This window comes from Peromyscus californicus, unplaced genomic scaffold (assembly GCF_007827085.1).
Source record: "Peromyscus californicus insignis strain IS unplaced genomic scaffold, ASM782708v3 Scaffold_21__1_contigs__length_65335640, whole genome shotgun sequence".
Classification (NCBI taxonomy): domain Eukaryota; kingdom Metazoa; phylum Chordata; class Mammalia; order Rodentia; family Cricetidae; genus Peromyscus; species Peromyscus californicus.
This window is the reverse complement of record NW_026294514.1, coordinates 40,304,998-40,332,603: the sequence shown is the minus strand read 5'-3', so window position 1 is coordinate 40,332,603 and position 27,606 is coordinate 40,304,998. Positions and strand designations below refer to the sequence as shown.

Below are 27,606 nucleotides of genomic sequence, written 5' to 3'. Positions count from 1 at the left end.
AGACCCCTCAGGAGGGTGGGGTGGGAGAGTCAGCACTCCTGTCCTACTGTGTGCAGACCCCTCAGGAGGGTGGGGTGGGAGAGTCAGCACTCCCTGCCCTTCTGTGTGCAGACCCCTCAGGAGGGTGGGGTGGGAGAGTCAGCACTCCTGCCCTACTGTGTGCAGACCCCTCAGGAGGGTGGGGTGGGAGAGTCAGCACTCCTGTCCTACTGTGTGCAGACCCCTCAGGAGGGTGGGGTGGGAGAGTCAGCACTCCTGCCCTACTGTGTGCAGACCCCTCAGGAGGGTGGGGTGGGAGAGTCAGCACTCCTGTCCTAATGTGTGCAGACCCCTCAGGAGGGTGGGGTGGGAGAGTCAGCACTCCTGCCCTACTGTGTGCAGACCCCTCAGGAGGGTGGGGTGGGAGAGTCAGCACTCCTGCCCTACTGTGTGCAGACCCCTCAGGATGGTGGGGTGAGAGGAGTCAGGACTCCTGTACTGTGTGCAGACCCCTCAGGAAGGTGGGGTGGGAGGACCCAGGCCTGAGTCCTATTGCTGCACATAAAGCTTTTGCCTAGACAAACTTTCTTTTATGTTAACATTTCAAATAGTCAAGCTGAAGGATTTAAACTGATTTCCCTGTGAAAAACATGGTAATTAAATGGTTATCAACACATAAAGGAGAACACATTTTGCTGAGATAAGACATTAAACAAAAAAAAAAACAAAAGAACCCATAAGAATTCTTGAGATGAGCTGACGCCTTTCAGTTTTTCCTCAAATGTATTTTTGGCTGTAAGACTTTGAGTTCTCATTGATCTAGAGATATTTGGCCTTGAAAATTGAAAGAGCTGTTTATTGGCTTAGTTGCCCATTGGAGAAAAATATTGTGAAGAAAACATCACACCTTGTAGCTGTTCAATCATTCTTCAGTATATTGTGTGAGAAAACTGGTCCCTATAATCAGTGTAGCAGCGTGTAGCTTCAATCACAAGCTACTGGTTTGCCTGCTGAGTTCCCTCCAAATCAGGAAAGAAGGGAGAAGCTGATCCCCTTCCCTAAAGCGTTCCTGACCACCTATTTCAGGTGCAAATTGGGAGCCTGATCAGGGGTGTAGACCTGAAACACAGTCCTGGAAGAAAGAATCCTCTCATTGGAACCTCCAAGAGAACTTGCTGAGACGCTGTTTGCAAGCAACTCATTTGTATGCCAGTGGGGTCTTTATTAGGAACACTCTGTACAGTCTGCATCCATTCTAGCTAGCCGGATGATAGGATGATGCATACAGTAAAAACAGAATAATTAAATAGTTGGCCTCAGCTTTGTCTTGAAGATTGAAAAACTCAATTGTCTGTTTGACCTTCAGAGTATAGAACAGTCTAACATGTCGGAAGAATTCCCCGTTTCCTCTCTCTCTCTAAGAGCCATGATAGATGTAATTGTGAATTAATTAGTTGTTAGGCATCAGAGGCGCCATACTGTAGAATGTTGAGGAAGACTAAATCCTATTCATTTGCCTTTGGGATGCAGTAAGTGGCCTGGAAATGTTCAGGCTGAAGGGTAACTGATCCAATAGAGCATATTGTGCGGGAAGGGAGCTGAGCAATAGTAATCTGTATTCATTATGGCTCAGCTCAGTAGGCCACAGGACAGCCAAGGGCTTGGGGTCAGCCTGACCTGGATCTTGATTTTTCCAAGACGTCTTTAGATGCGTCACTTTAAGTTAATGGAAGCACTGTATCCAAATGTTAACTCATTTGAATCCTTAATTACCCTCACTCTGTATGATTTTCATAAGAATTGAATAAAAATAGTGGTAGATGTCTGGAACTTTCATGTCCATTCTTCACAACAGGGGTAGCTTTTTCATATTTCTTTATTGATTTGACGTAATGTTAGGCATGCTACACACACAGGTCATCATGACTTATTGCCTGGAGACATGACATTTGTGGACAGCTTGTCTCTCTGAGTTCCTGAAAAGCCCTTGGCTTCGCTTGCTTTCTCTCTTTTGTTTCTAATTATCACCACATGTCCTTACAGAGACCAGTTTTGGGGTGTGCACGAAGCTTACTCTTAGGAGATAACTGCAGAGATCAAAGCCTTCGGACTCGCAGAGGCTGCAGAAAGCATGCAGGCTGGCTCCTCGCCCCGCCTCTTGCTTGAATTAACAAGGCTCCGACAGTGTGTGAGGCCTGTGCTGTTGTCCTGTTAGCGAGATAACAGGAACACAGACTGCTCATTTATGCACTTGTATTGTTCAAGGTCTATTTGCTTGAAAACTCTCCTCGATGGATAGGGAATTAGATGCCCAGGTTATTGGAGGCAGCCATCTTGGTTGTTCTGTTTGCCCTTAGCACTGGGGGATAAGGCACTATCCAATCACCAGTATCATGACCACAGGTCATTTAGATAGAAGGGGATATATTGGCTGCCTCACTAAGGTGCATGAGCTAGGCTTCTTACTCATAACCTTCTTCCTGCCTTTAAATCTCGTAATTAGGAGTGGAAGCCGTATGGGACCGGAAGAGTTCTTGGTGGTGGTGGCGATGACTGTATGGTGTCTGTTGTAATTTATTCCTTCTCTGTGCTTCACACCATATTTCTCACAGACGCAAAGTCAGATGCTGGGTAATAGAAAAACATGCTCCTGAATTAAGGTGCCAAACTTATCTTTGTGCTGATAAGTTCTTCCCAGATAGAGTTGGCCAAGAGTGTAGGGAAATGTGCTGTCTCTGTCTCTTACCTCTTAAAGGGAACACCAGGGAGTTTTGATGGGGATTGGGCATAGATAACTGGAGAATCTTGCCCCTGACCAATGGCCTGTTAATTCTCAAATTTCTAACTGAGTAAAACTTAGCCTTGCCAGCTTAGAAGCTTAGGCCCACCATGTGAATTCAAGGCTGTTGAGGGTCTGGAAGTAGGTATTGCTATTTCTACTTTCTTTAGAAGCAACTATGATATTACATTTTTTTAAAGGGTGACCGATGATGTAATCCTGAAGGTTCACCCTCAGCTAGAGACCTCTCTTTATGAAGGGAGAAGGTAGGGCTTTGTGGCTTCACATCTATATTTAAAGAGAGTAGTAGGGAAAATAATCTTTAAGATAAAATAAAGTTTACTAAAAGTGGGATTTACTAATGTCAGGGTTATGTTAAATAAAAGGGATCAGGCAGGCTATTGGCTAGATGGAATTCCAGATGATCACATATAATCTAGTAAGGTAGGTAAATTGTCCAGTTCTACAATAAAAATAGGTCAAATGGAGAATTGATGATTTGCCGGTGTGTACACCTTGAACAGGAGAGAGAGAGAAAGCAAGCTATGCTGTTGGAGAGTACCAGGGTTTTTCTGTTAGGCCACCAACCAGCTCCCAAATCATTACACGGAGACATCTTGTTAGTTATGAATGCATGGCCTTATCTTATGCTCATTTCTTGCTAGCTCTTACAAGTTAATCTGTTTCTCTTTATCTGTGCTTTGCCTTGGAGCCTTTTACCTTTTATTTCTGTATACCTTACTTACCTGCTGTCTCTATGGCTGGCTGGCTAGCAGTAGCCTGGCTTCTGGCCCTGGGTGTCTCTCTTGTCTTCTCTCTCTTATTTATTCTCTCTGACTGCCAGCCCCGCCTATCTTTTCTCTGCCCAGGTATTGGCTGTTCAGCTCTTTATTAGACCAATCAGGTGCCTTAGGCAGGCAAGGTGAATCAAATGCAACACACATCTTTACATAATTAAACACACATCCTTACATCATTAAACAAATTCAGCAGAAACAAATGTAACACACCTTTACACAGTCAAAGTAATATTCTGCCGCAGAAACAAATGTAACACATCTTTCCATAGTTAAAGTAATTTCCACAACCATTGGAGGCAGAAATATAGCTTTGACTATGGACTATTCTCATCATATAGTGTCATTTAAACACTCTCATGTGGTATATGTGAATTATACACAGACCTAGCTGTATTAAAGGGACATGTCCATTACATAGCTGTTACAATAAGCTTGGAAGAGTGTGTATCTCCCCTGAAAGCAACTGCCCTTCCTTTCATGGGCCCAACCCACTGGTAAGTATCAATAACATCACAAAAGGCTTTAAGAAACTATGTCAACAGCCAACTCTTGAAGATACAGTGTCCTCTAGTCTTTCTTTTTGGGAACCAGGAAGATGTTTTTGGTTGAGAGGCAGTTTTTTGTTTAAAGACTAGTTGAGAAATGAATCCGCAGTGTTTAAATTATACTGTATACATTGAGGGCATAATGATAGTTCTGTTCTTACAGAGTGATTTACAGTTGACAGAAAGTGGAACAGTTGCCATCCTTAGTTTTTTCACCCATTCTTTCTAGGATTTAATCTAGCAAAAAGACCAGAGACTTTGCTGTTATGCATCTCATCATGTTCTGAAATCTCTATTTTGATTTAATGTATTCCTCATAAAAATCTCCAGAATACTGTTAACGGGTTGCCTTTGGGTAAAGGAAATGAAGTCATTGTCAATTCCGAACTCCATTTCAGTGCTAGGGAATGCTAATGAATTGCTATAAGCATAGCTATCAGGAAACAGAACCCAAGTATTTATGCTAACTTCTAAAAATACAGATTTTATTTTGGCAGTTTCTAATCCCAGGAACAACAACCTAAGTATTTCTTTTGTGTGCTGAACACTTCATTAAAATGAAAAACATAAAAGAGCTGTAGATAAACTGTGCCCTGTGCTGGATGTGGGGAGTTTGTTCTAAGTCTAGTTCAGAGCAAGACAGAACTGGCATGTACACAATTTAGAAAATTAAAGCCATGAATAGTACCAGAGGAATTCTTGTGTGGACCTCATAGAAACTTTAAATGGTGTCTGTTCAGGTTTCTAGTGGCAGTATTAAGCAGACTCATGTTAATTCCATGGAGACTAGGACTCTGTCAGATTAGGTGTGAATGTTAGAAACTGGTGCCATTTACCTTCTAGTGAATTCTCAGATGAAATCTGGCAGTACCCCGCAGACCTACATGTGAATGTTTTACTGATCTGGGAGGCTATAGTTATCACCAAAGCCACAGAAAAGCATCTGTTAGAGACAAGACCAGGCCTTGCTCTTGAAGACTGTAAGGATTACTCACCAGGTTAACTACTGACTTCCAGCATCGAGAGTGATGGAGGACCCACTGTAGTAGAAATGTGGTTGATGTGGGATACCTGCTTGTTGGTGGGACCCCAGCCTTACTATCTGTTGGAGAGTGGAATCTTTCACCCCTAGAGACCCTCTTGTTGATGAGACCCAACGTTTGGAAGACATGGGTTTGGCCCATTTCCCCCTTGCAAAGCTGTAGCGGGAATCTTGCCTGGCCTTGGATGGATACTGCTTCAACTCACTCTCTCTCTCTCTTCTGTGCTCCCTGGCCCTGGGTGTTTCCTGCTACTTGGACTGTTACCATTGCCTGGAAGCGGGTTTCTTGTTGATAACACTTGTTCTTCCTTTCAAGAAGCCAGAGAGACCTTGTGAAAGTGCCCAGAAGATTCTCTTCCCTCACTTCAAATGCTTCTTGGCTTTTATGAAAGAATCCAGCCTCATACACTGGTCCGCAGGTCCTGGCCTGTGCCGCGTCATCTCTGCGGCTTCCTCCTTTCCCTTACCTTCCCCATCCCAGCTACTCTGCACTTGTTTTGTGACTGGGCCATAACAAGCTCATCTCCTTTACAAGGCCTGAGCCCCAGTGTGCATCATCTCAACCCCACCCCATCAACACGTAGCAGATTCTTCTTGATATCTGAATGTTGCTTAAGTGCCCCTCCTGGATAAAGCTATTTCTAATCACTCAACCTAAAGTATCCACCATCTACTTTAATTGGTTGACTTGCAAACATCTACCTCTTGCAGACTAAACACATTTTCTCTTTCTCCTTCAAACAGAAGATAGCCTTTATCAGAGTAGAGAACTCATACAGCTTTATCTGATGCATCCCCAGGAGTCAGAACAGCTGCTCTGGGAATGTTCGTGGAAGGCATAGATTCATACATGAAGCAGGGATGAGGCGAGTATTTGTAACCTTAACTGATCCACTTCCAGCCCAAAGCAGGTGTATTGGTCAGTGTAGTCATGTGTATTCTCCTTTGAAATAGCAAGCAACACTCAAGGATGCTCAGCTTCCCTTCCCTGAGCTCTCAATTCCAAAGTCCCTGCTTGGAGACCTTCATGCTTTTGATGGAATACACAGATGCAAAAGCTCCTAGAACAAAATTTTCCTGGCCATTCCCCCCATAGGCTTGATTCCAGAGAGTTCTACCCCCCAGGAGCCTGTCTCTTCTATCAGTATGGTTGCTAAGGTTTGTTAAAGGTCCCCTGTGGCTCAAATCTTCCTTTCACAAGAGGGAAAGCAAACTATCTTTTATTGACATGTATTTGGGGAACTTATGAAGACAAGCAGGGAAAGATTCATAGTATTTCAGAGACAGGGAATTTTACCCTTTCGTGTCTGGCATCAGTTTTGTTTAGAAATAAAAATACTAGATAGATATGTCCATATGCTTATATAATTATCATATCAATATGTTTTTAAATATGCAGATGTATACAAAATGTGTATTCTAAGCTGTATTTGGAAATTTTTCTGCTCACCCATAGATCTAAAACCTTTTTAATCTGAAAAGCTAACAGCATTCAGAAATTGAGTCAGTTTTCAAATCTACTAGGTGCACGTGTTTTTTAGTGTTCTCCTGTTGTCTGAGTAAGTGCATTTTTTCAGTGAGCTGAATAAAACCCTAGTGGGCTCCAGTAGTTAATGAAGCTTCAGCCGACCTGGGCAGTAGAATGAGGCTGGCTTTCTTAGCAGCTAGGGTGCTAATGATTACGTGTCCCAGGGAGCAGTGTGCCTCGGACCTAGTCAGAAGGATCAGTTGATGTCTTCTGACCTCGCTTCCAGAACAAATCTTCCTCCAACTTCATGCTGTTACCACCACAGTGTTTCTTAGTAAACCTAGAGTTTTGGAGTTTCAGAAAGTCAAACCAAACTCTGTCAGAGATCACAGAGCTCATGACATGGGTGGGTCAAGAACCCAGGTCTCCGGACCACTTTGCACTCTCTTCCTCTACCACTGTGCTGGCCTGTTACTGTGCTTCCTTGGTATTTTTATCTCCAGTTTCTCTTTGATTTTTCTGAAGTAGACTTGGGCTTTAATGATATCTGAAGCTTAAAATTAATAGCTTAATTGGGGACTGAAGGTGAATGTGTTTCTATCAAATGTGTATTGTTTCTCGTGGAAACGCTTTCTGCCTCCGCAGATCTGCTGATCACCCCCTCCCTGAGCTGAGTTCTAGCCTAACACAGGGATTGGTCTGCCTCTTGGGGTCACCACTCAGAGCAAGTCTTCTTGAAGTAGAGGACTGTTGTATCTATTTATTTACTTACGTATTTGGTCTTGTTAACTTTCCAAGTCACAACACTGAATTGCAGATGTGACATGTTAGCAAGCCATCCCCCTGTTAGTGGATCCTGTCTTCCCCATATTGGCAATGGCCGCAGTTTTGACTTAGAACCTCTTCATAAAAATTCCAACTTTGTGCTTCTTGGATCATCTTTATACATCAGTCAATACTATCAGAGTTGAGATGTTGGCTTATATGATTTAAACTTAGTATGGACGTACGTGTGTGTATCTATGTATACATGTGTGTGTATGTATATGTATATATGTGTGTCAGGATTGTCCCTGCTATTAGCAATAAGCAGTATTTCAACTCTGTGCTGTCAACATTTTCTAAGATAGTTGATGAGCAGCCCTGCACGTGGCTGTTGGGCATTTTGAAGAGTAACTAGGCCACTGCTGGCCATCATTCTTTGGTCTGCTTTTGAACTGAACGGTGACAGAGTCCAGCTGGCCCCTTTGATCCTATTGATCCTTATGAATGCCACCATGTTCGTCATGTAACAAGTGAAGTCTTGGAATGAGAACAGAAAACCTTCCACAACTGACCTTGCTTACTGTCCTCTTCCCTGATTAATAGTCTCCCCCACCCCACTCGCCTCCTGTCCCATCCACAGCAGACCTGGTGACCTTGCACAAGTGTGTGCAGTCTTTATTGTTGGTCTGCTTTAACCTGATGGGTGTCTCTGCCTTTGACTCCTTCCTGTCTGCCTTCCACTATTTCTTTAAACAAACTCAATAGGCAATGTGTGGCCTGAGTTAAAGTACTGGGTAAGGAGAAAGGGGGTGTTGGGTGAACAGCTAGACCCATGGAGGCCACTTGCTGACGTGGGTGAGGCTGACATGGGGCAGACTGGGGATTGAATGGTGGCAGTCACCTCTTAGAGGCTGGTCTTGGGTTCCCATCAGAGATCTAGGTAGAGCTGGAAGACTGACGGCTGTCTGGATGAATCTGAAATCCAGAGAGAAGACACATGTGGATGGACATATATTTTGAAATTGACTTTGTTTCTGAAATGGAAGTGGATAAGCTTTCCAAGACAGGGAAGTGTGAGACGAATTTCTGCTTGGCATGGAAATGAGGATGGGAAGAGGCAAATGGAAGCAGACTAACCAGAAAAGAGAGATGGAAAAACAGCAGTGTCATACATGGACACTGTAAGATTAGGTGTCACCTAGGATTTATTGGCTCCTGAAAGGTCACTGGGAACCTTTGTAAGCTTTCTAAGATAATGGGGAGTGTGTAAAGATGGAGCAAAGAAAAGGATGTGGTGACAGCACTAGGCTTGGCTCTAAGAAAAAGCAGAGAATTGGGACCCTAGGAAAAATAGTAGCAGGGCCAACCTGGGAGGTGGAGGTGGGCGTTACTTAGAAGAGTGGGGTGTGAGGCTAAGAGCATATTGTTTCGGTTTCCTATGAGTTGTTGCAAGTTGATTTTTTTGTTTTGTTGGTTCTGATGGTTTGTTTGTTTGACACTGGAGCATTTGTTAAAAAGCAAATAGGAAGTGTCTAGTGGGAAGGTGAGAGAGTCCTGCTGTCTTCTCATATACCACAGTTGAGGCTTTTCAGCCTGTGGGTGAATAGAGCTCCATGCTCACAGTCCTTATACTGATGAAGGTCTACTACAAGGGGAAGGTGATATAAGTTACTGCCAAAAAAGCAAGGTGTGATGAAGAGAAAGAAGACCCAGACCAACGGTAAACATGAAAAATCTAATTTAAAGAAATGTTTTGATATTGAGGTACAGTAGTGAAGGAATAGTATGAACTTATTGAAATAACCAAGTTAGAAGAACTCTACTTGGTTGATTCATTATGGTTGCTATTTAAAACATTTGTTGCTTGGTTATATTGGCATATAGGTAGGGAAGGGAATTGAATTTAATCATCGAGGCCAACAGGGTGGGTTCATTGTGTGTGTGTGTGTGTGTGTGTGTGTGTGTGTGTGTGTGTGTGTGTTATGAACTTATGTCCTTTTATGTAGGTGAAATTGGATATTGATTCTAGTGAGAGTCCAGCATTAAGAGCATTACGTTTTTAAAGGCTTGTTACTTTGCTGTCTCTCATAGCCTTGAAAGTTCTATTTTATAAAAGGTCTTCAAATTACAGCAGTGGTTTTCACTTACTCTATTACCTGTGTGGGGCTGGAAACAGTAACATGCCTAAGAAAGATTGGATGGTGGCATGCACGTTTATTTTGAGGTATGAAGTTCTGTCATTCATATAGTAGGTGATAGACAAGGTGTTATATGGGATATTCATAGGTAAAAAAATTATGCTGTTATTTTTAATTTAAATAGCTTATGGGTGGCTGTTAGAATCCACACATTTTGTACTTTTCTTCCGCTTGCCGGTGGCTGGCTGTCTTAGGGTTTCTGTTGCTGTGAGAAAGCAACTTGAAGCGGAAAGGGTTTATTTTACATACATTTCCACATTCATCACAATCCTTCATCCAAGGAAGTCAGGGCAAAGACTCCCACAGGGCAGGAACCTGGAGGCAGGAGCTGATGCAGAGGCCACGAGGGGTGCTGCTCACTGACTTGCTCTTCGTGGCTTGCTCGCCCTGCTTACTTGTACAACTCGGTCCCACCAGTCCAAAGTGGCACCAACTATGGTGAACATGTTGGCCCCCACGTCCATCATTAATCAACAAAATGAAGGCCTGCCCATAGGCTAAGCTGATGGGGGCTTTTTCTCAATTGAGGTTCCCTCTTCCCAAATGACTCTAGCCTGTGCCAAGTCGACATAAAAACTAGCCTCCTGGAGAAAAGTCTTCGAATTAAAGGCAAAGCAAGAACTAGATTCATAACTAGAATTAGAACATTGACATCAACCCTGGAATATTTCTTTACCTTTGCTCTTACATTTCAGGTTGAGTGACCCTGGAGAGTGATGTTATATTTAGAGAGATACCAGTTTTGATGCATAGTTAAGAGTTTCTGTTTTTGTACGTTGTGTGTATGCACATACACATGTGTGTATGTGTGCACATGCAGCTACAGTGCACACATTTAGGGATCAGAGGTCAACTTTCGGGGTCTGGCTCTCTCACTTTCCACCATGTTTTCCGAGACGGGATCTCTCACTGAATCTGCTAGGCTGACTGGCCAGTGAGCTCTGAGGATCTGCCTGTCTCTGCCCACCCAGCACTGGGATAATACACACCCCACCACAGCTGACTGTGTGTGTGGATGCTGGGATCCTAGATCAAGTATTGTCCTTCCTCACACAGTGAGCACTTTCTCACACTATGGCTTCAGTCTCCATAGTTGATAACTTTTTAACTGCAAGTTTATCCTACATTGATATGAGATATCTGTGGTTCAGGTTCACTTTTTCAAATGCTCCTGTGTTGAATAAACAGTAGAGAGCAAAGAGAAATCACATAAAGGCCATGAAAGGTACGGATTTGCTGAGTCCAGTGGGAAGATTTGTGTCTCTGCCTTCTCTTCCATGCTCGAGCCCCAATCACTGCACCTGCCTCACTTCATGCATCAGGGAAGAAACTTATTTTTAGTCTGTGCTTCTCAGAAAACTAAAACACATACGTTATCCATGCAGCATCATACATGATACTTATAATACACTTATTTGCTGACATCTATTTCCACATATTACATCCATAAAGATTATAAAAAGAAACAGATTGAAACATTTACAGCTTGAAATGAGATTCTAGACTTTTTGTTTTGTTTTTCTAGACAGGGTTTCTCTGTGTGTCTCTGGCTGTCCCGGAACTCCCTCTGTAGACTAGGCTGGCCTCAAACTCAAAGATCCCGCTGCCTCTGCCTCCCGAGTGCTAGGATTAAAAGTATGCACCATCATCACCCAGTGAGATTCTGTACTTTTAATTGTTCATAGTTTATCTGTTTTAAATTTTCTATTACGTTTAGTGTGTGTGTGTGTGTGTGTGTGTGTGTTTGTGTGTATGTGTGTGTTTGTGTGTACACATGTATATGTGTGCAAGTGTGTGTTCATGCTACGGCACACGTGTAGAGGTCAGAAGACAACTTCAAGGAGTCAATCCATTCCTTCTGCCCTGTGTGTTTTGGAGGTTGAACTCAGGTCCCCTGGCTTGTTGGCAAGTGCCCTTACCTGCTGGGTCGTCTCGCCTGTCCTTTGTAACAATTTTGATATCCAATTATTAAGTTATAGCTGCCATTTGCTAAGCTACTCATAATACAACAAAGAATCCTGAATATGATATTCATAAAACATAATAAAAAGGCCTTTATGATACTCAAAATTATTTTGATACCATGAACATGATTTATGTGTAAGGACTCCCTTGATAGAGAAAAAGTAGAGCTTTAGTTAAAATACGCCTCTTCTCATAGTCATTTGTGTTTTTCTATTCTTATGACTTAGTGACTGATGTTGTGTTTGTTGTTTATAGAGATTTTGTGAAGTAGCTAAACCTCTGACTTTGATTCTATGGGAAGCTTTTCATTCTATTGACAAAAACATTATTGTGAGGAGACCAATAGCATCCCAGTAGGCTGCCTTAGTGCTAGCTGTAGCCTCATGTTTCTCACTGGGTAGCAGGAAGCACAAATGTTTCTTTTTTCACATTTCCCAGACATATTTACGTAATTTGTATTGTGTAAATCTTTACTTTGCAGAGTTTTCAGTTCAGAAACTTAACTGAGTTCTCTTTACTTAACCAAACAAAAATCTCTAATTATTAGAGAGACTTTCCCCAAAGGTTAAAAAATATGAGGAAGAGTTTTTTAAATTTTTTTATTATTAAGAAATTTTCTATTCATTTCACATACCAACCACAGATCCCCCTCTCCTCCCTCCTCCCACCCCCAGTATTCTCCCCCCAACCCAACCCCCATTCCCACCTCCTCCAAGGCAAGGACTTCCATGGGGAGTCAGCAGAGCCTGGTACATTCAGTTGAGGCAGGTCCAAGCCCCTCCCATTGCTCCAAGGCTATGTAAGGTATTTCAACATAGGCACTGGGCTGCAAAAAGCCCGCTCATGCACCAGGGATAGATCCTGATCCCACTGCCGGGGGCCCCCACCAAACCAAACTAGTGGGACTCATGAACTGTGGACCAATAGCTGTGAAGCCCCCATGGGACTGGACTAGGCCCTCTGCATGAGCGAGACAGTTGTGTAGCTTGACCTGCTTAAGAGGAAGAGTGTTATGCCTTTAAGTATGTATACCTAAGAATAAAAGAAGTTAGTTTCTGCAAATAATTATTATAGTACCATGTGCCTGGCTATGTTTTGATGCTGAGGATATTGGGGCATAAATACACATGAATCTCACTGTGAGATATATAGGTGAAATTTTAGAAGAGCAGAGAATGACTATGATATTGGGTAATTGTAGAGAGGAAACTCTTTTTTTTTTTTTTGGTTTTTCGAGACAGGGTTTCTCTGTGTAGCTTTGCGCCTTTCCTGGAACTCACTTGGTAGCCCAGGCTGGCCTCGAACTCACAGCGATCCGCCTGGCTCTGCCTCCCGAGTGCTGGGATTAAAGGCGTGCGCCACCACCGCCCAGCGAGAGGAAACTCTTAAGACACAGATAAAACAGCTGTGTGACCAAGGAGGGCTTTTCTGCCAACACTTGAAGAATGGGAAATTGACTCTTTAAGAGCAAGGAAAAATGTGTCTTCCATGTCTCCAAAACCTTGAGACTTCTAGAAGACTGGTATGATTTAGATAAGTAAAGAGAGCCTGTTTTGTGTTGGAGGGAATAGACAGTGGCCGCCAAGCAGGGAGTTGGGTCCTAGCCATAGCTTTTAAGACCACGGTAATTAGGAATTTAGATTTACTTGCGTGCACTGGGAAGCTGTTAAAGGGTTCCCACCAGTGAGTCATAGATTGGACTTATGTTTTGTGAAGATTAGACAGAGGTGAGCAGCAGTGGAACTGGGAAGAGAATCGGGGGTAAAAAGGAATTAGTGGAGAAATCATGGGGCTCACATAGGGAGCCAGTTCCGAGTGGATTTGGGAAATAGAACCATCATATTTTAAGTTAGATAAATAAGGTAAGGGAAGTATCAGGTTTCTGGAAACGTGACTTGAAGAAAACAACATTGCCCTTTCTGAGGCAAGGGAGAGGAAGACATAGGGAAACAGCTTTGGGAGAGAGAGCAAGAAAGACTTCAGGAATGTTGGCAAGTGGGTGGTTCTGATCCCAGCTCTGAGCACAAAACAGCTCTGAGCTGGAGATGGGGACATGGGACACAGGAAATATTTACAGCCCTGGGAAGCCTACCGTGGTGAAAACTTGGAGAAGAAGGTCCAGAATAGAGTTCCCTGATTGGACTGAATGTAGGACTGGTCTAGAAAAGCAGCTTGCAGCTCAGAAGAGGAGGATCCCCAGGCAGGAAGAAAGCCAGAATGAATGGTGTGTCCTGAGCCCCAAGACCAACAGTTGTGTTGACAAGGACGTCTACTTTCAGAGTCAGGGCTGCCAGGTAATCAGATGAGGAACAGGCATGTCCTGATGGTCTGTTACGTTGGCTGTAAGAGCCACACCAGTGCCATGGTGGAATCACCAGCTGGAATGGGTTGGTGGTGGAGAAAAGAGAGACAGTGAGACAGAAACAGGCCGGTAGCTGAAGGGGTGAGCTGGATCTGCCTTTTCTGTAGTACACTGGCTGTAGGTGTGTGTGCTAAGCAGACATTACTGTCTCAGAACAATCCAAAATAGGTGGCAGCTCGGATGTCCTTGTGTGTCTAAGGAAACTATGTAATTAGTTGTCATTTTCCAGCTAAGGTGGAAGCCTAGGACAACTGGCTTGTCTTTATAAAGATGACCTAGGCATTGAATAATGTTCTAAAAATGTTTTTATGAATTCTTTGAGAACTCAACACAGCGTAGCCAATCATCTTCACCCCAGCTCCTCCCAACTGGCTTGTCTTTATAAAGATGACCTAGGCATTGAATAATGTTTTAAAAATGTTTTTATGAATTCTTTGAGAACTCAACACAATGTATCCAATCATCTTCACCCCAGCTCCTCCCAGATCTGCTCATCTCTTCCCTGCCTACCTAGCATTGTCTTTTTAAAAAAAGATTTAAATTACTGAATCCAACTTGTGCTACCTGTATACTTGGGTGTAGGACCATCGACTGGAACATGGACCACCTACCAGGGACCACACCCTCAAAGAACACCCAGTTTTCCTGTTCCAGCAGCTTCCAGTTGCCAAAAGCTCCTCATTTATGGGTGGGACTTCCTGTGGGGGTTTTGTCCGTCCGTCTTGAGTTTGCACAGGTTCTGTGTGTGCTGTCGTAACTGCTGTAAGCTAATGTGTGTAGCTGCCCTAGTGTGTCTAGAAAATACCCTTCTGTTGTATTTGTTTGCCGCTTCTGGCTCTTAGGGTCTTTCTGCCTCCTCTTCCTCAATGATTCTTGAGCCTTGGGAGGAGGAGGTATGATATAGATGCCCCAGTTAGGGCTGAGCATTCTGAACTCTCTCACTTTTTGCCCCTTGACCAGTCATGGGTCTCTGTGTTAATCACCATCTACTGCAAAAAGAAGCTTCACGGATGACGTCTTGTAGATGCACTAATCTACGGGTGTAAAGATAAGCTATTAGGAGTCTGTTTATTACTATGTCCACTTAACAGGATGGTAATATTAGATTCTCCTTTACAGCCCATGCCCTATCCAACCATAGGTCCTGGACCTAGTAATGGTGCCTAATGTGTATTTTCAGTTGTCTTATTGTCCAGACTTGATCCTGTCCTCACACCTCTTCACATCCTCAAGCTAGGAGGAATGATAGTTGGACTAAAAGAAGACAGGAGGAAATGGGTTTTACTTTAGAATGGTGGTTCTCAACCTGTGGGTTGTGACCCCCACAGGGGTCACATCAGATATTTATATTACGATTCATAACAGTAGGACAATTACAGTTATACAGTAGTAATGAAATAATTTTATGGTTGGGCGTCACTACAATATGAGGAGCTGTATTAAAGGGTCGCAGCATTAGGAAGGTTGAGATGCACTGCCTTAGATGTAGCAGTCCTTGGGGCTAGAAGTCAGGGTGTGTGTGTGGGGGGGGGGGTGGTCCTGTGTTGTAATTGTTGGTAAACCACATTAACTGGCTTGCCTTTGGTCCTCAGATGAATTGACTGCTAGAACTATCTTCACCTTCCTGAAATTCATCACGGAATCTGAATTTCACAATGCTAACCCTCCTTCAACACACACACACACACACACACACAAACACACACACACACACACACACACACACACACACACACACACACACACACACACACAATTCCTTCGTACTCATACCAGCTTCCAGAATAAGCAGCCAAGGAAAGGCAGTGTTTGCTTTCAAGATGTGTTTAAAAAGCTAATGTGTAATGATAGTGTAGCGCACAGTCTTGTTCAGGGTTTGATATTTACATTGCTTAGGGTGGCTCAGCACATGCCAAGTTGATATGTCTTTTATTCAACCGAAGAACTAGCCAGTGACTGAGAGAAAGAACCCTACGTGAAGAGTATGGATAAAGCGCTGATTGGTGTTTGTAATGTTCCTTTACGGCAATAGTTTAATTACTAAATGATGGGTTTCCTGTAGAGTCACTGGTCATAGTTTCATAATCCCATATCATACCAGGGCATGTGTCAGTCACTTAAGATATTACACTAGCCCTTTGCTCTGAATATTTTTTTAAAAACCAGGGCTTTAGAATTGTGAAAGGAAATTGTAAAAGACATATTATCTCTAGACTATTTACTGTTTGTATGCAAATTACTTAAATGTCAAATCTGCTTGGCATAGCATCTCTCCTAGACACAGAAAGAATGGGCTTTAAGACGTGGGGCATTTCTGTGAACAAGAGGAAGTCTATTATTTGGGTTTGAACATGTTTGGCCTTCTCATTTGGCACATGTGGAAACTGAGGCACGAAATGCTAGCCTGGCCTAGCACTGTGTTAGAAGGTGGTGGTTTTGTGACCCAAGATGTTTTTAGGATGTAGCAGCGTCTTACTCATGAAGATGTTTGTTTGAATTTTTTGTGAGGTGTGAGACAGCATCATCTTTCAGTGTTCACAGGCAGTAGGAGGGAGCCAGGAAAGACATGGGAGGGAGGGAGAGACAGGGACATATGATGCCCTGCAGCCACATAATAGATGCTGCTGGTGTGAAGCTTCCTGTGTATTTGCATATTTTAATTCAAAAGGAAATAGCAGAATTAGGTGAAAACAAATGAAAAAGGCATTTACTGTTTATAGAAAAATTTATAGATTTGGGGATGGGAGAGTCCTTAGTGTAGAGTTGAGAAGTCAGTGGAATATCTAATCTTACAGCTCATCCTTCACAGGTATTATAATATACAGATTCAGCAAGCACATATTCCTCATCTGCTACCCTAATTAGTGTGATGATTTTGAAATTTCATCTGTGTCCACGATCTATTATGACCCTGTTGATCATTACAGATTAATTTTTAGTGTGTGTTTGTCCTAGTTAGAGTTTCTATTGCTATGATGAAACACCATGACCAAAAGCAAGTTGGGGGTAAAAGGGTTTATTTGGCTTACCCTTCAATATCACTGTTCATTATTGCAGGAAGTCAGGACAGGAACCCAAACAGGGCAGGAACCTGGAGGCAGGAGCTAATGCAGAGGCCATGGAGGGGTGCTGCTTACTGGCTTGCTCCCCATGGCTTGCTCAGCCTGCTTTCTTACAGAACCCAGGACCACCAGCCCAGGGGTGGCATCACCCACAATGGACTGCACCCTCTTCTATCAATCACTAATTCAGAATATACCCTACAGACTTGCCTACAGCCCAGTGTTATGAAGACATTTTTTTCAATGGCTTCACAGTGTTACGTGTCCATTTTGAGCCACTGTGAGGACCACTCTTTGTGGTACCTCTACCCAGTGCCTCTCTGGGGTGCAGTGTAGGACTGTGATTGGCTGTGGCACAGCTCCCCCCCCCCCCCCCCCGTCCTCCCTTTCATACTGGATCTCCTGGAAGATCATTGCCCCTAGTGACAGGCCCTTGCCTCTCTTTCTGCTTGCAGAACAATCAACCATGACGACCGAATCAGGATCAGACTCAGAATCCAAGCCAGACCAGGAGGCTGAGCCTCAGGAGGCAGCGGGGCCTCAGGGACACGCAGGGGCACAGCCCGGACCAGAGCCTCCCAGTGGAATCAGCGAGGAGCCACCAGCACTTGAGCAGTTTCCTGAAGCTGCTGCACACAGCACCCCGGTGAAGAGGGAGGTGAGCCTGGAGCATCTCTGGGGAGGGTCAGTCAAGGGACCAGGCTGAGCAGTGCTGCTACCTCTCAGCCCTAAGGGCAACTACGAAGGTCACCTGCTTTTGCCCTCTCACCCCGGGGGTCAGTGGTGTTGCTGTTGACGGCTTTCAGTGAGTGACATTCCTCAGCCTGGAGTGGTACCTCCTGCCTTTGATTAAAATGGTTAACACTCAGCTGAACTCCCAACTGGAAATTCTTCCTAGATCTGAGTTTACCGGAAGGGCAGGTAGCAAGCTGGCAGCCGTGGTTATGCCTCTGACTCTTTTCATTTCAAACTGTAACAGATGAAGGCAGAATTAATTTTCCCAGCCATTGCTCTGACCCACCCAAACATCATCATCTACTTTTAGTGACTGTATTTGAATGGGACTCTCTCTCCCTCATATGCATCTGTAAGTTCCTTATGCATGTTGGGGATGTCAGGAGCAATTACCTCTGCCCTTTGTGAGATGGAGCTCAGTGGTGGGGTACATACTTAGCCTGTGGAAGTTTGGTTCCATCCCCACTATGATCAAAATGAAAAAACATCAATAAGTCAATATAAATATGTAAATAAAATCAAAAGAATAAAGTATGATGATGACTAGGATGAATCAGTATAGTCTTGAAACTTCAAAAAAAAAACTGCATATTTTAGAGTGCTAACTTGTGCATGGTAAAGGAGTCTGGGGCCCAAGGAGTGACTGACCTCTTCATGTTCTGAAGGGTTTGCGTAGTTAGAAATTTTAGAAGATGTTTAGTGAATGGTCATGAAGTTAGCCTGTGAGTGAAAGACTCCGGAACCCACAGCATTACAACATGTTACTATGACATTGAACACTCGTTTATGAGGCGGAGTATTTTACTGTGGTCACATGGCATTTGCAAGTTCTGTTTTTTAGCTAGCATGAATGGGGCTGGACAGATGGCCCGGCAATTAAGAGCACTGGCTGCTCTTGCAGAAGGTCTGGGTTCAGTTCCCAGAATGCGTTCCGTTGCTCACAACCTCCAGAACTTAAGTTCCAGGAGATTGTAATCCCTTTTCTGGCCTCTGCAGGCACCAGGTGGTGAACATACATGCATGCAGGCAAAGCACTCATGCACATAAAATAAAATAAATAAACCTTTAGAAAATGAAGGAAAGGATGTGGTCAAGAGGCTTGGCAAACCTGAGGTGTGTACTGCCTCTGTCGTAACAGCGTTCCGTAGTAAACATTTTTATGAGTAGGAACGCCATACTGTAGTATTGTTTAAAAGTGTATTACAGTAAATCCATGAACCAATAATATGATCATTTATCATTAAGCATTATTTGCTGTACATAAGTGTCCCAGCTGGACTTTCATGTATCTGATAATACAGATCATTGTAGACACATGAGCTGGGTAGTGTTTTGGATTTACAACAGCAACTCTATCACAACACAACAGGAATTATATGTTTACATTAATTTTTCTTTATTCTTGAGAATTTCATACATGTGTATGATGAAACATCCACTTCTGCCCCTATTTCCCCTGTACAACTCCCCCCAGAGCCCTTTCAACCAATTCAGCTCTTATGTCTTAAGCGACCACTGTCGTATATGTAGTTTGTGTGGTGTTACATGGGCCATGACTGTACTTTATCTCCCATAGTCATATATTTGAAACCAACAAGGGATATGATATGATACTGAACCTGCAGAGGGAAATGTGCCTGGATGCACAGGGCAGAGACCTGAGTAAATCCTGTCTCATGCCACCATTGTTCTGCTTTGGGGGCCTCTGGTCCTCACATTCCACCTTTACAAAATGTTAACAGGAATCATTTTTAAGGTACCAAGATCTTTTCTTCACACCTAGAAGCAATGTTAGAAATAAAGTTCAGTATATTTGGTCATAGAATGATTATTTAAATGTGGCTGGATTTGAATTTGCTAAATTTTTGATCCTTTGGGAAGTTTCCAAGCCTTCCTGGTCCTGTTGCTTCTCATTCATTTATACCTGAGCTTTGTAGTAACTACACATCAAAGCAACAAGGAAGACTGAGTGGAGTGGAGGGTTTGCTAAAATGATTGACAGCCATGTATCACATGACTATAATTGGCAGTTCATTTGAGAAACTTGGTCTGCTTTTCCAGACTTGGCTTGTAAAAGCCTCAGTGGTAGATTCCTCTTTTATGTGTTCCAGAAAGATCTGTCCTTGAGTGATAGTCACTTAACATCTGCACAAGACAAGTGAGCAACGCTTAACTCAACTAGAGAGTTTATTTTCATACAGATACTTTTAGTGGTGGGAAAACAAAGTCTTATCTTGTGTAGTATATAGAAAACCGTGATTCCAGCAAAATTTAAGTTCAAAGTAGCGTCAATTGGCTTTGCCTGTAAGAAGACAATAATTTAAGTATGTTGAGATTGTATATAAATTATATACATGATAAGATGTATCATGGTTGATAATTCCAGGATTACTGTACTTCTCCCTAAACTATGTCAAGGACAGATAATGACATTTCATAGCTTTCTTGCATTGACCATTTTGATGCTTTCATACAGTCAAAATTGTTGGAATGAGTTGTCAAAATGGATTTTTGTTTTGTTTTTAGTTTATTGACTTGTTGAAGTTTACTTTCTCAATTGCCTTGGCTTTTCAAGTTGGCCATTCAGTCATTGTTTATTTAATTGTTTTAAGGTAGGCCTCCAACTTGGCATCCTCCCGCATCAGTGATTTAGAAACATACATAGAAGAACAGACATTCACCACTTTAGGTTTTGGGGTTTTTTTTTTAGAAATTTGGCAAAATTGTCTTATGTTAAGAACTGCTTATAATTCATGGACACTTTTGGTAAAAGAAAGGACTGCATTCTTAATCTTGTATATGAAAATCAAGGTAGAAAATGCAGGGAAAACAGAAATCTATACCAAAGGTCTAAAACTAATACACTAAAATGACTCTGCTCATAAAATAGTAGAAAGTAGTAAAAGTTGAAATAATAAACCATCAATTCTGTCTTTACTCAAGATCCCAGGCACTTTGAGTTGTCTGTGTCAGCCCGTGGGTTGACGTGTGAGAAATCCTGTGTTAATTCTGAGAGTCAGCCCTGAACATTGGTGTCTTTTTCCATGCATTGTTGGTGTTACAAACCATCCAGCCATGCATCAGGTTTGCATGCCACCGTTGTGGTGATCAGATAGGAGAAGGGTGCAGAAACATCTGGGGAGCGGCGTTCAGAGACGCTGGGGAGCTGGCTGGGGGAGAAGTTCATGGTCCATAGGATGTTTCTCTGCAGTTGTGAGACTGTCCTAGAACAGACTATAGAGATTCAGCAGATTAAAGCTTCACACACTTTTGATCTGTCCTCACACCAGCTCATTACCGGGAAGAGAACAGACCCAGGGGATTACATTGTGTTGAACTTCAGCACTGCTGACTTCAGAGAACTGATTCAGAGCAGAATCGAGTATTTTAGCACTTGTAAAATTACTGACAAGATTAGCACAGCTTTCTAAGCCTTAACATTTTTATCTTGTAAGTGTATGGGGGAGGGGTGGATCTAACAGGTCAAGGAATGCAGAAGTATGGTTATGAAAACAGTGGTGTTTTTGAGACCAATGCCTTTGAATTATATTCTCTTCTCTATTAAGTCTTGGGTCAGCTGAGAAAGGGCCCTAGTGGTACATGTAAGTGGGTGGCATTATTTAGGTGTAACTGGGCTTCAGGAATATTCAAATCTGTGTATCTACTCCTAGCATCCTAGTTGAGACAGCTCACATCCTCTAGGAAACGGGACCGCAGCCTCTCTCTCTGGAGCTGTGCGGTATCTGAGTAATTCAGTCTCCATTTCCTGTCTGTTATGAAAGGTGCTCATTGTTGGTGTCTACAGGTCAGTGACAAGGACCGGGACTTCGCTGCCGCAGCTGCAAAACAACTTGAGTATCAGCAATTTGAAGACGATAAACTCTCTCAGAAATCATCCAGCAGCAAACTCTCACGGTCCCCATTAAAGATCGTGAAAAGGCCTAAAAGCATGCAGTGCAAAGTGACACTTCTGGATGGATCAGAATACAGCTGCGACGTGGATGTAAGTGTGCACTTAAAAGCAGGAAACTGCTACAAAATGTAACAAGATGCTATTTCCCGGAACTCAGGAAACTTATTTCGTCTAGACTCAAAATACAGTTATTCAACTCTAACAGGAGATTAAATTACTACAAGTTTTCAGTGTCCAAAAATGTTACAGTCAAAAGTAAAATGTGATAGTGTATATATCAAAACAAAATCAGATGGGCTCTCTTAGCGTTTTTCCTTGTCAGAAACAAAGACGTTATAGGCTTAAAAATGCATTTTGCTTTTACGTTCTGGCTATGAACAACACTTCAGTTTTACTTTTTCTGTTGGCATAATTTATGGTCCAGACACCCTGTGTAAATTCTTTACATAATAGTAGTTAGATAACTTTAAAACAGTCATGTCCTTTTATTTCTGAGTAATTATTAAAGAAGAAAAAAGGCAAAAATCACATGTGGTAGACTTTGAGTCTCCATGTATAATATTATACTTCCCTTTGTTGTGTGTGTAGTTCTCACATTACACATTCATCTGCCCCATCCTCTCTTCCTCTCTCTTTTTAAAAAGATTTTTATTTTTAAAATCATGTATACTTGTGTTTATCTGTGTGAGTATATGTATACATGAGTGCAGTACCTGAAAAGACCAGAAGAGGGTGTCAGATCCCATGGAGCTGGGATTATAAGCACTTGTGAACTGTAGGAGTTAGTGGTGGAAACTGAACTCAGATCCCCTGGAAGAATTGTTAACCACTGAGCCATCTCTCTGGCTCCCATCACTTTTCCTTCTGCTTGGAACCCATTTATCATTCCAGTTATATTTTGCATAATGCTGTAGTTGGCATTTTCGTTGGACCACCAACCAGCTTCCACATAAAGACACAGAGACTTATTCTCAATTATGAATGCTCCGTCTTATCCTAGGCTTGTCCCACTAGCTGTATTAACTTAATTTAACCTGTTCCTATTCATCTACGTTTTGCCTCAGGGCTTTTTACCTTTCTTACATTCTGTATATCTTACTTTCCTGCTTCCTCTTGTGTCTGGCTGGCTGGCCCCTGGCATCTCTTTTTCTTTATTTTTGAGCCTAAATTCCTCCTCCTTACTCTTCCTGCCCAGAAGTCCCACATATACCTCCTCCCTTGCTATTGACCATTCAGCCTTTTATTAGACCAATCAGGTACCTTAGGCAGGCAAGGTAAAACAGCAACACATCTTTACATAATAAAACAAATGCAACATATCTTTACATAGTTAAACAAGTATTCTGCAACATAAACAAATGCAACACATCTTTACATAGTTAAATGGGTGGATGTGTCACATCTTTGCATGGTTAAATAAATATTCCACAACCTAATGCACTTCTGTACACAATGTTTTTTTGTTTTGTTTGTTTGCAACAGAACATTCAAATTCATTTCAGAGTTAGTGTCGTCTTGATGGGAGTAAGGGATGGATTGCTAAATTATTTCAAATTGTAGGAACATAGGAAATTGAATTCTTACATTAAATAAAGTTACTTAATCTGTCATGTGCCAATGTAAATAAAATTTAGTCATATAAAAGTTGATGGGTCAGTGCAGTACATATCAGGTACCCAACGAATCTGCTGAGCACAGGTCTATTTCTTATATTTTGCTAGCTCTGATTTTGAATGGTTTTTTTTTTTTTTTCAATCAGTGCCTGCAGTAGCTGATTTAGATGTTAATTATGGATGCCTGTAGCTGGGTTTTGCTGTGTGGCTTAGAGGGCCTCTACAGTCTCATGAGAGATTATATTTTTTCCTATGACGATCCACTTTACGGAAAAATTTGCTGTGTGAAGAGAAGCTTTGCCCTTAGCTTTAATTGCGTTTATATAATGGAATAAATGGGTTGCTTTATCATCCTCTAGCTATGGCAGTCAGTTTTCTATGGAAGATTCTAGATGGAAAAAATGTCATGTTTAGACCTAATGCCTTGAGGATGACAGATAACATTTATCATTCTGCCAATTTAATTGATACCTAATGCCTTGTGTTCCTTGTAGATAACCACTGTGATTTTGAGTATAGAATCCTTATTTGATAACTAGCTTGATAATTTATTGTTACCTTTAGTATCACTGTGATAATTTTGAGTGACATTTCCATGTTGATCCTTCATTCATGACATTATAAGTTGGAAAGATTTCTAAGCATACATTTTAAAAACTTTTTTATTGAAAAAAAATTCTCATAATATATTTTATTTTGATCATGTTTTACTTTCTGTCAATTCCTCCTAGATCCTTCCCACCTTTCTACCTACCCAACTTTATATATGTTCTCCCTCTCTCTCTCTTTCTCTGTCTCTCTCTCCTCTGTCTCTCTCTCTCATAAATAAACAACAAAATACTTTACCCACAAAAATAAAAATGAAAAAGCAAAAGATCAATAAGATAAAAGAAAAATGTCCAAACAAAAAGTCTACAGAAATACCACTGAGTTTGTTTTATGTTGACCAATTACTCCTGGGCATGGGGCCTACCCTGAAGGGTCATTTTTATACCCAGTGAGACTCCATTGGAGAAAATTGATCTTTTTTTCTTTGGCAGCAGGTATCAATTGCAGATAATTTCTTGGCTAAGGGTGGGACCCTGTGCCTGCTTCCCCTTCTCAGTGCTGGGACCACATCTAGCTTGAACCTCCATCCTACTGTGTCTGGAAGACACTGTTCTCTTGGAATCATTCATCACCTCCACCTCTTAGAATTTCTCACCTCTTCTCCCCATAGATTCCCGAGCTCTGAGGAAAAGAATTTGATGCAGACATCCCATTTGAGATCGAGTGCTCCGAAGTCTCTCACACTCCACACATTGTCCAATTGTAGGTCTCGGGATTAGTTCCCATCTACTGCAGGAAGCTTCTCTGATGACAGCTTAGTGAGACACCAGTCTATCGGTATAAGCAGTATATCATTAGGAGTCATTTTTTAATGTTCTTTTAACAGAATAATAGTTTTAGGTTTTGCCCTAGACTCATGGTCTATCTAGTCTCAGGTCATGGCTACTTTAGCAGTGTGAGGTATGGGTTTCATCTCATGGAATGGGCCTTAAATCCAATTTGAAAGTGGTTGGTTAATCCTCTAACACCTCTGCCACTGTTACCCCGGAATATGGTTCTGTGTGAGGTTTGTAGCTGGGTTGATGATTACCTTTCTCCTCTGGTAGCGTGCAGAGTACCTTCCAGCACCATGAACACTAGTCAGTAGTAGTGATGCCTCTAATTAGGCACCAGCTTCACTTCTCCATGTTCGTGAGATATATGAGCATCATCTTCAGCACTAGGGCCTTATTGTCAGGTTGTGGAAAGTAACCAAATAGCATTGGTAATAGCCTTTGATATTTGGGGGATTTCTATGGGTTATTTGTTTTCTTGATGTTTAAATTTGTTTTAATTCTTTATATAGTTTCGATACAAACCCTCTTTCAGAAACATAATTTGTATCACATGTATCATTGGTGAAGATCTCTTCCCACTCTGTAGGCTGCTACTTTGTCCAAATGACGGTGTCCTTTGCCATACAACTTTTCAGCTTCATGAGGTCCCATTTATTAATTGTTGTTCTTAGTGCCTGTGCTACTGGTGTCATTCAGAAAGTCTTTTCATGTGCCAAGGAGTTCAAGGCTGTTCCCCACTTTGTCTCCTATCTGATTCAGTGTGTATGATCTTACGTTGAGGTTTTTGATTCGTTTGGAGTTGAGTCTGTGTGGGGTGTTAGTGTGGATCTGTTCTCCATGCAGCCATCTGCTAAGCACCTTTTTAATCTAAAACAATCACCAGCAAAGTAGTTGCTAGTTTCCTAACAGGTTAATAAATAAGAAAGGATGTGCTCACCACCTACCTCTTTCTGGGGAAGATGGAGAGAAGATGTTGTCAAGTTCAAGTTCATGAGATTCATTCATTGCTGCTGCTTGATTGAGTCATAAAAGGATGATAAATCAGCATGGTGCTGCTTGACGGTCCTGGCTGTGTCTGACCTAAACTGTGGGGTGGAGGGTGTAGCTGGATGGTCCCATGGGCATACCAGGAAACAGACTGGGAAGGGGTGCAGAAGGCTCTGGTCTCCTCAGAACTGAATTTCATTAGAGTTTTGGTTCATGTCGCAAAACCACAGCTTCTTAAGTCAGGACAAGTTTTACAGACTGCAGTTCCGTGTGTCAGAATCTCGTGTTCTCATGAGGCAAAGCCAGTGCTCTAACAGTTAGCACAAAAGGAGATGAAACTTGACTCTGTAAAAGAAGTGTCTTGGTTGGTGCACCAGTCTTGGTAACCATTTGGGTACAAGTGTGTGTGGGTTTAAGTTGATTACAAACTCAGATGAACTGAAAGGGAAGTGTAGCTGTCAGGCCTGCTTGTGGAATCACAGGTGACTGCTGTGGAAGATCTTGCAGTATGACATTGAATTATTGGGGAGACCTGGACAGATGGTCTCTCCAGGACTATCTTGCTCATGTGTGAGAAGTACTCTGAAGTTACCAGACTGGGATGGGCCAATGGGTCTATTATCTGGCAAAAATGTGATCTGAAGAAATTTCCTCAAACTTTCTAAATGTTGATTGTTCTGTGGCTTGAATGTGTTTTTTCTAAAGTTTGTGTGTTGGAAACTTAGGACTGAAATTTGTGTGTTAACAGCATTTGGAGTGAGGACTTTGGGGAGATAATTAAGATTAGGTGGAGTCACAGGGGACAAGGCCCACATGGCATTAATATTTCTGTGTGATGCGTGAGCAAGACCCTCAGTAGCACACGTGTTCTGTCTCACGGTGTAGTGTCCTCCGCCATGTTACAAGGCTGCAAGAAGAGTCTCACCAGGTGCCTAAGACCGTCAGCCAATAAACTTCTGTTCTTGGCAAATTACCCAGCCTTGGGTATTTTGTCATAGAAACAGAAGAGATTAAGGAAGTTTACCCTACATTTGAATTTGAGTGAAAATATTTGCCTTAAAGGTGTATTATTGAGGGCCAGTGAGATAGTTCAGCAGGATTGGCAGCTGCCACCAAGCCTGACGACCTGAGTTCAGTCCCCTGAACCCATGTGGTAGAGAACTGATTGCCAATTATCCTCTGACCATCACACTCACACCGTCACATGTGTACTCCTATTTCCTACACATAACACTCACAAAGAAAGGAAAGGAAAATATATTGAAATATTTAATCAAACAATTTAAAATACTTTTGGGGTGTATCCTACCCTTAGGAAATGTGAGTTATGGCAACTGTTTTATAATGATACTAAGAGAAATGAATTCTCATATGAGCTTATGTATCAGAGAACTTTAGAACAGAGAGTGGTCTGAAACCCTACTCATGAGAATGAATGGGAAATTTGCGTAAATGTGCATTCATTGAGTGTGAGTATTCAGAGGGACCAGGTGAATTCTCAAGGACTTAGAGAAGTTGCTATTGAAAGGTTCTCAGAAACTTCTGTGCAGAAAGCTGAGCTAAGGTCAGAGACACAGGAAGTCCATCTTCAGTAAGCTCAGAGAAGGTTTTAAATATTAACCTTGGGGTAGGTAGTTCATGCCCTGCCCTAAAACTGAAAGGAGCTTCGGAGAAACTAGATGAATTTGGAGAGGCTGCGTTTCCCTCAGACAGCTCCCACACCCCGTCCTTCTGGTGTGGAAAGCACACAAGCCTCAGTGAAAAAGCTGCCCCCCCCCCCCGCTTGTTGCCCCATGATGTGTAGTTCCAGGGGAATTTAGAGCAGAATGCAGAAGACAGAAGTGAGCAGAAGTCCTTTATGCACTTAGCAAAGTGTGGTTTTACTTTAATAAAATTACGTTTCTTCCCATAGCTCACTTAATGTCATCATTTGTCATTAAGGCTCACACAAGGCTCAGCTGTGCCACAACTTAATCATGAGGCTTTTCACTCACCTAGAAAAGGCTCC

At 42.3% G+C, this 27,606-nt stretch overlaps 1 protein-coding gene across 25 annotated transcripts in view; it reads left to right on the top strand.

Annotated features, from left to right (window-relative positions):
• The window catches only part of Epb41l3 (erythrocyte membrane protein band 4.1 like 3), a 233,093-nt gene that overhangs the window by 125,911 nt on the left and 79,576 nt on the right, over positions 1–27,606 (top strand). For 23 of the 25 annotated variants that reach the window (XM_052750147.1, XM_052750143.1, XM_052750142.1 and 20 more), the window contains exons 2-3: positions 17,421–17,623; positions 21,506–21,703. In XM_052750147.1, the coding sequence (XP_052606107.1) occupies positions 17,421–17,623; positions 21,506–21,703 (401 nt within the window). The remainder of the gene's footprint in view (positions 1–17,420; positions 17,624–21,505; positions 21,704–27,606) is intronic. The other 2 variants (XM_052750149.1, XM_052750148.1) reach the window with 2 other exon arrangements.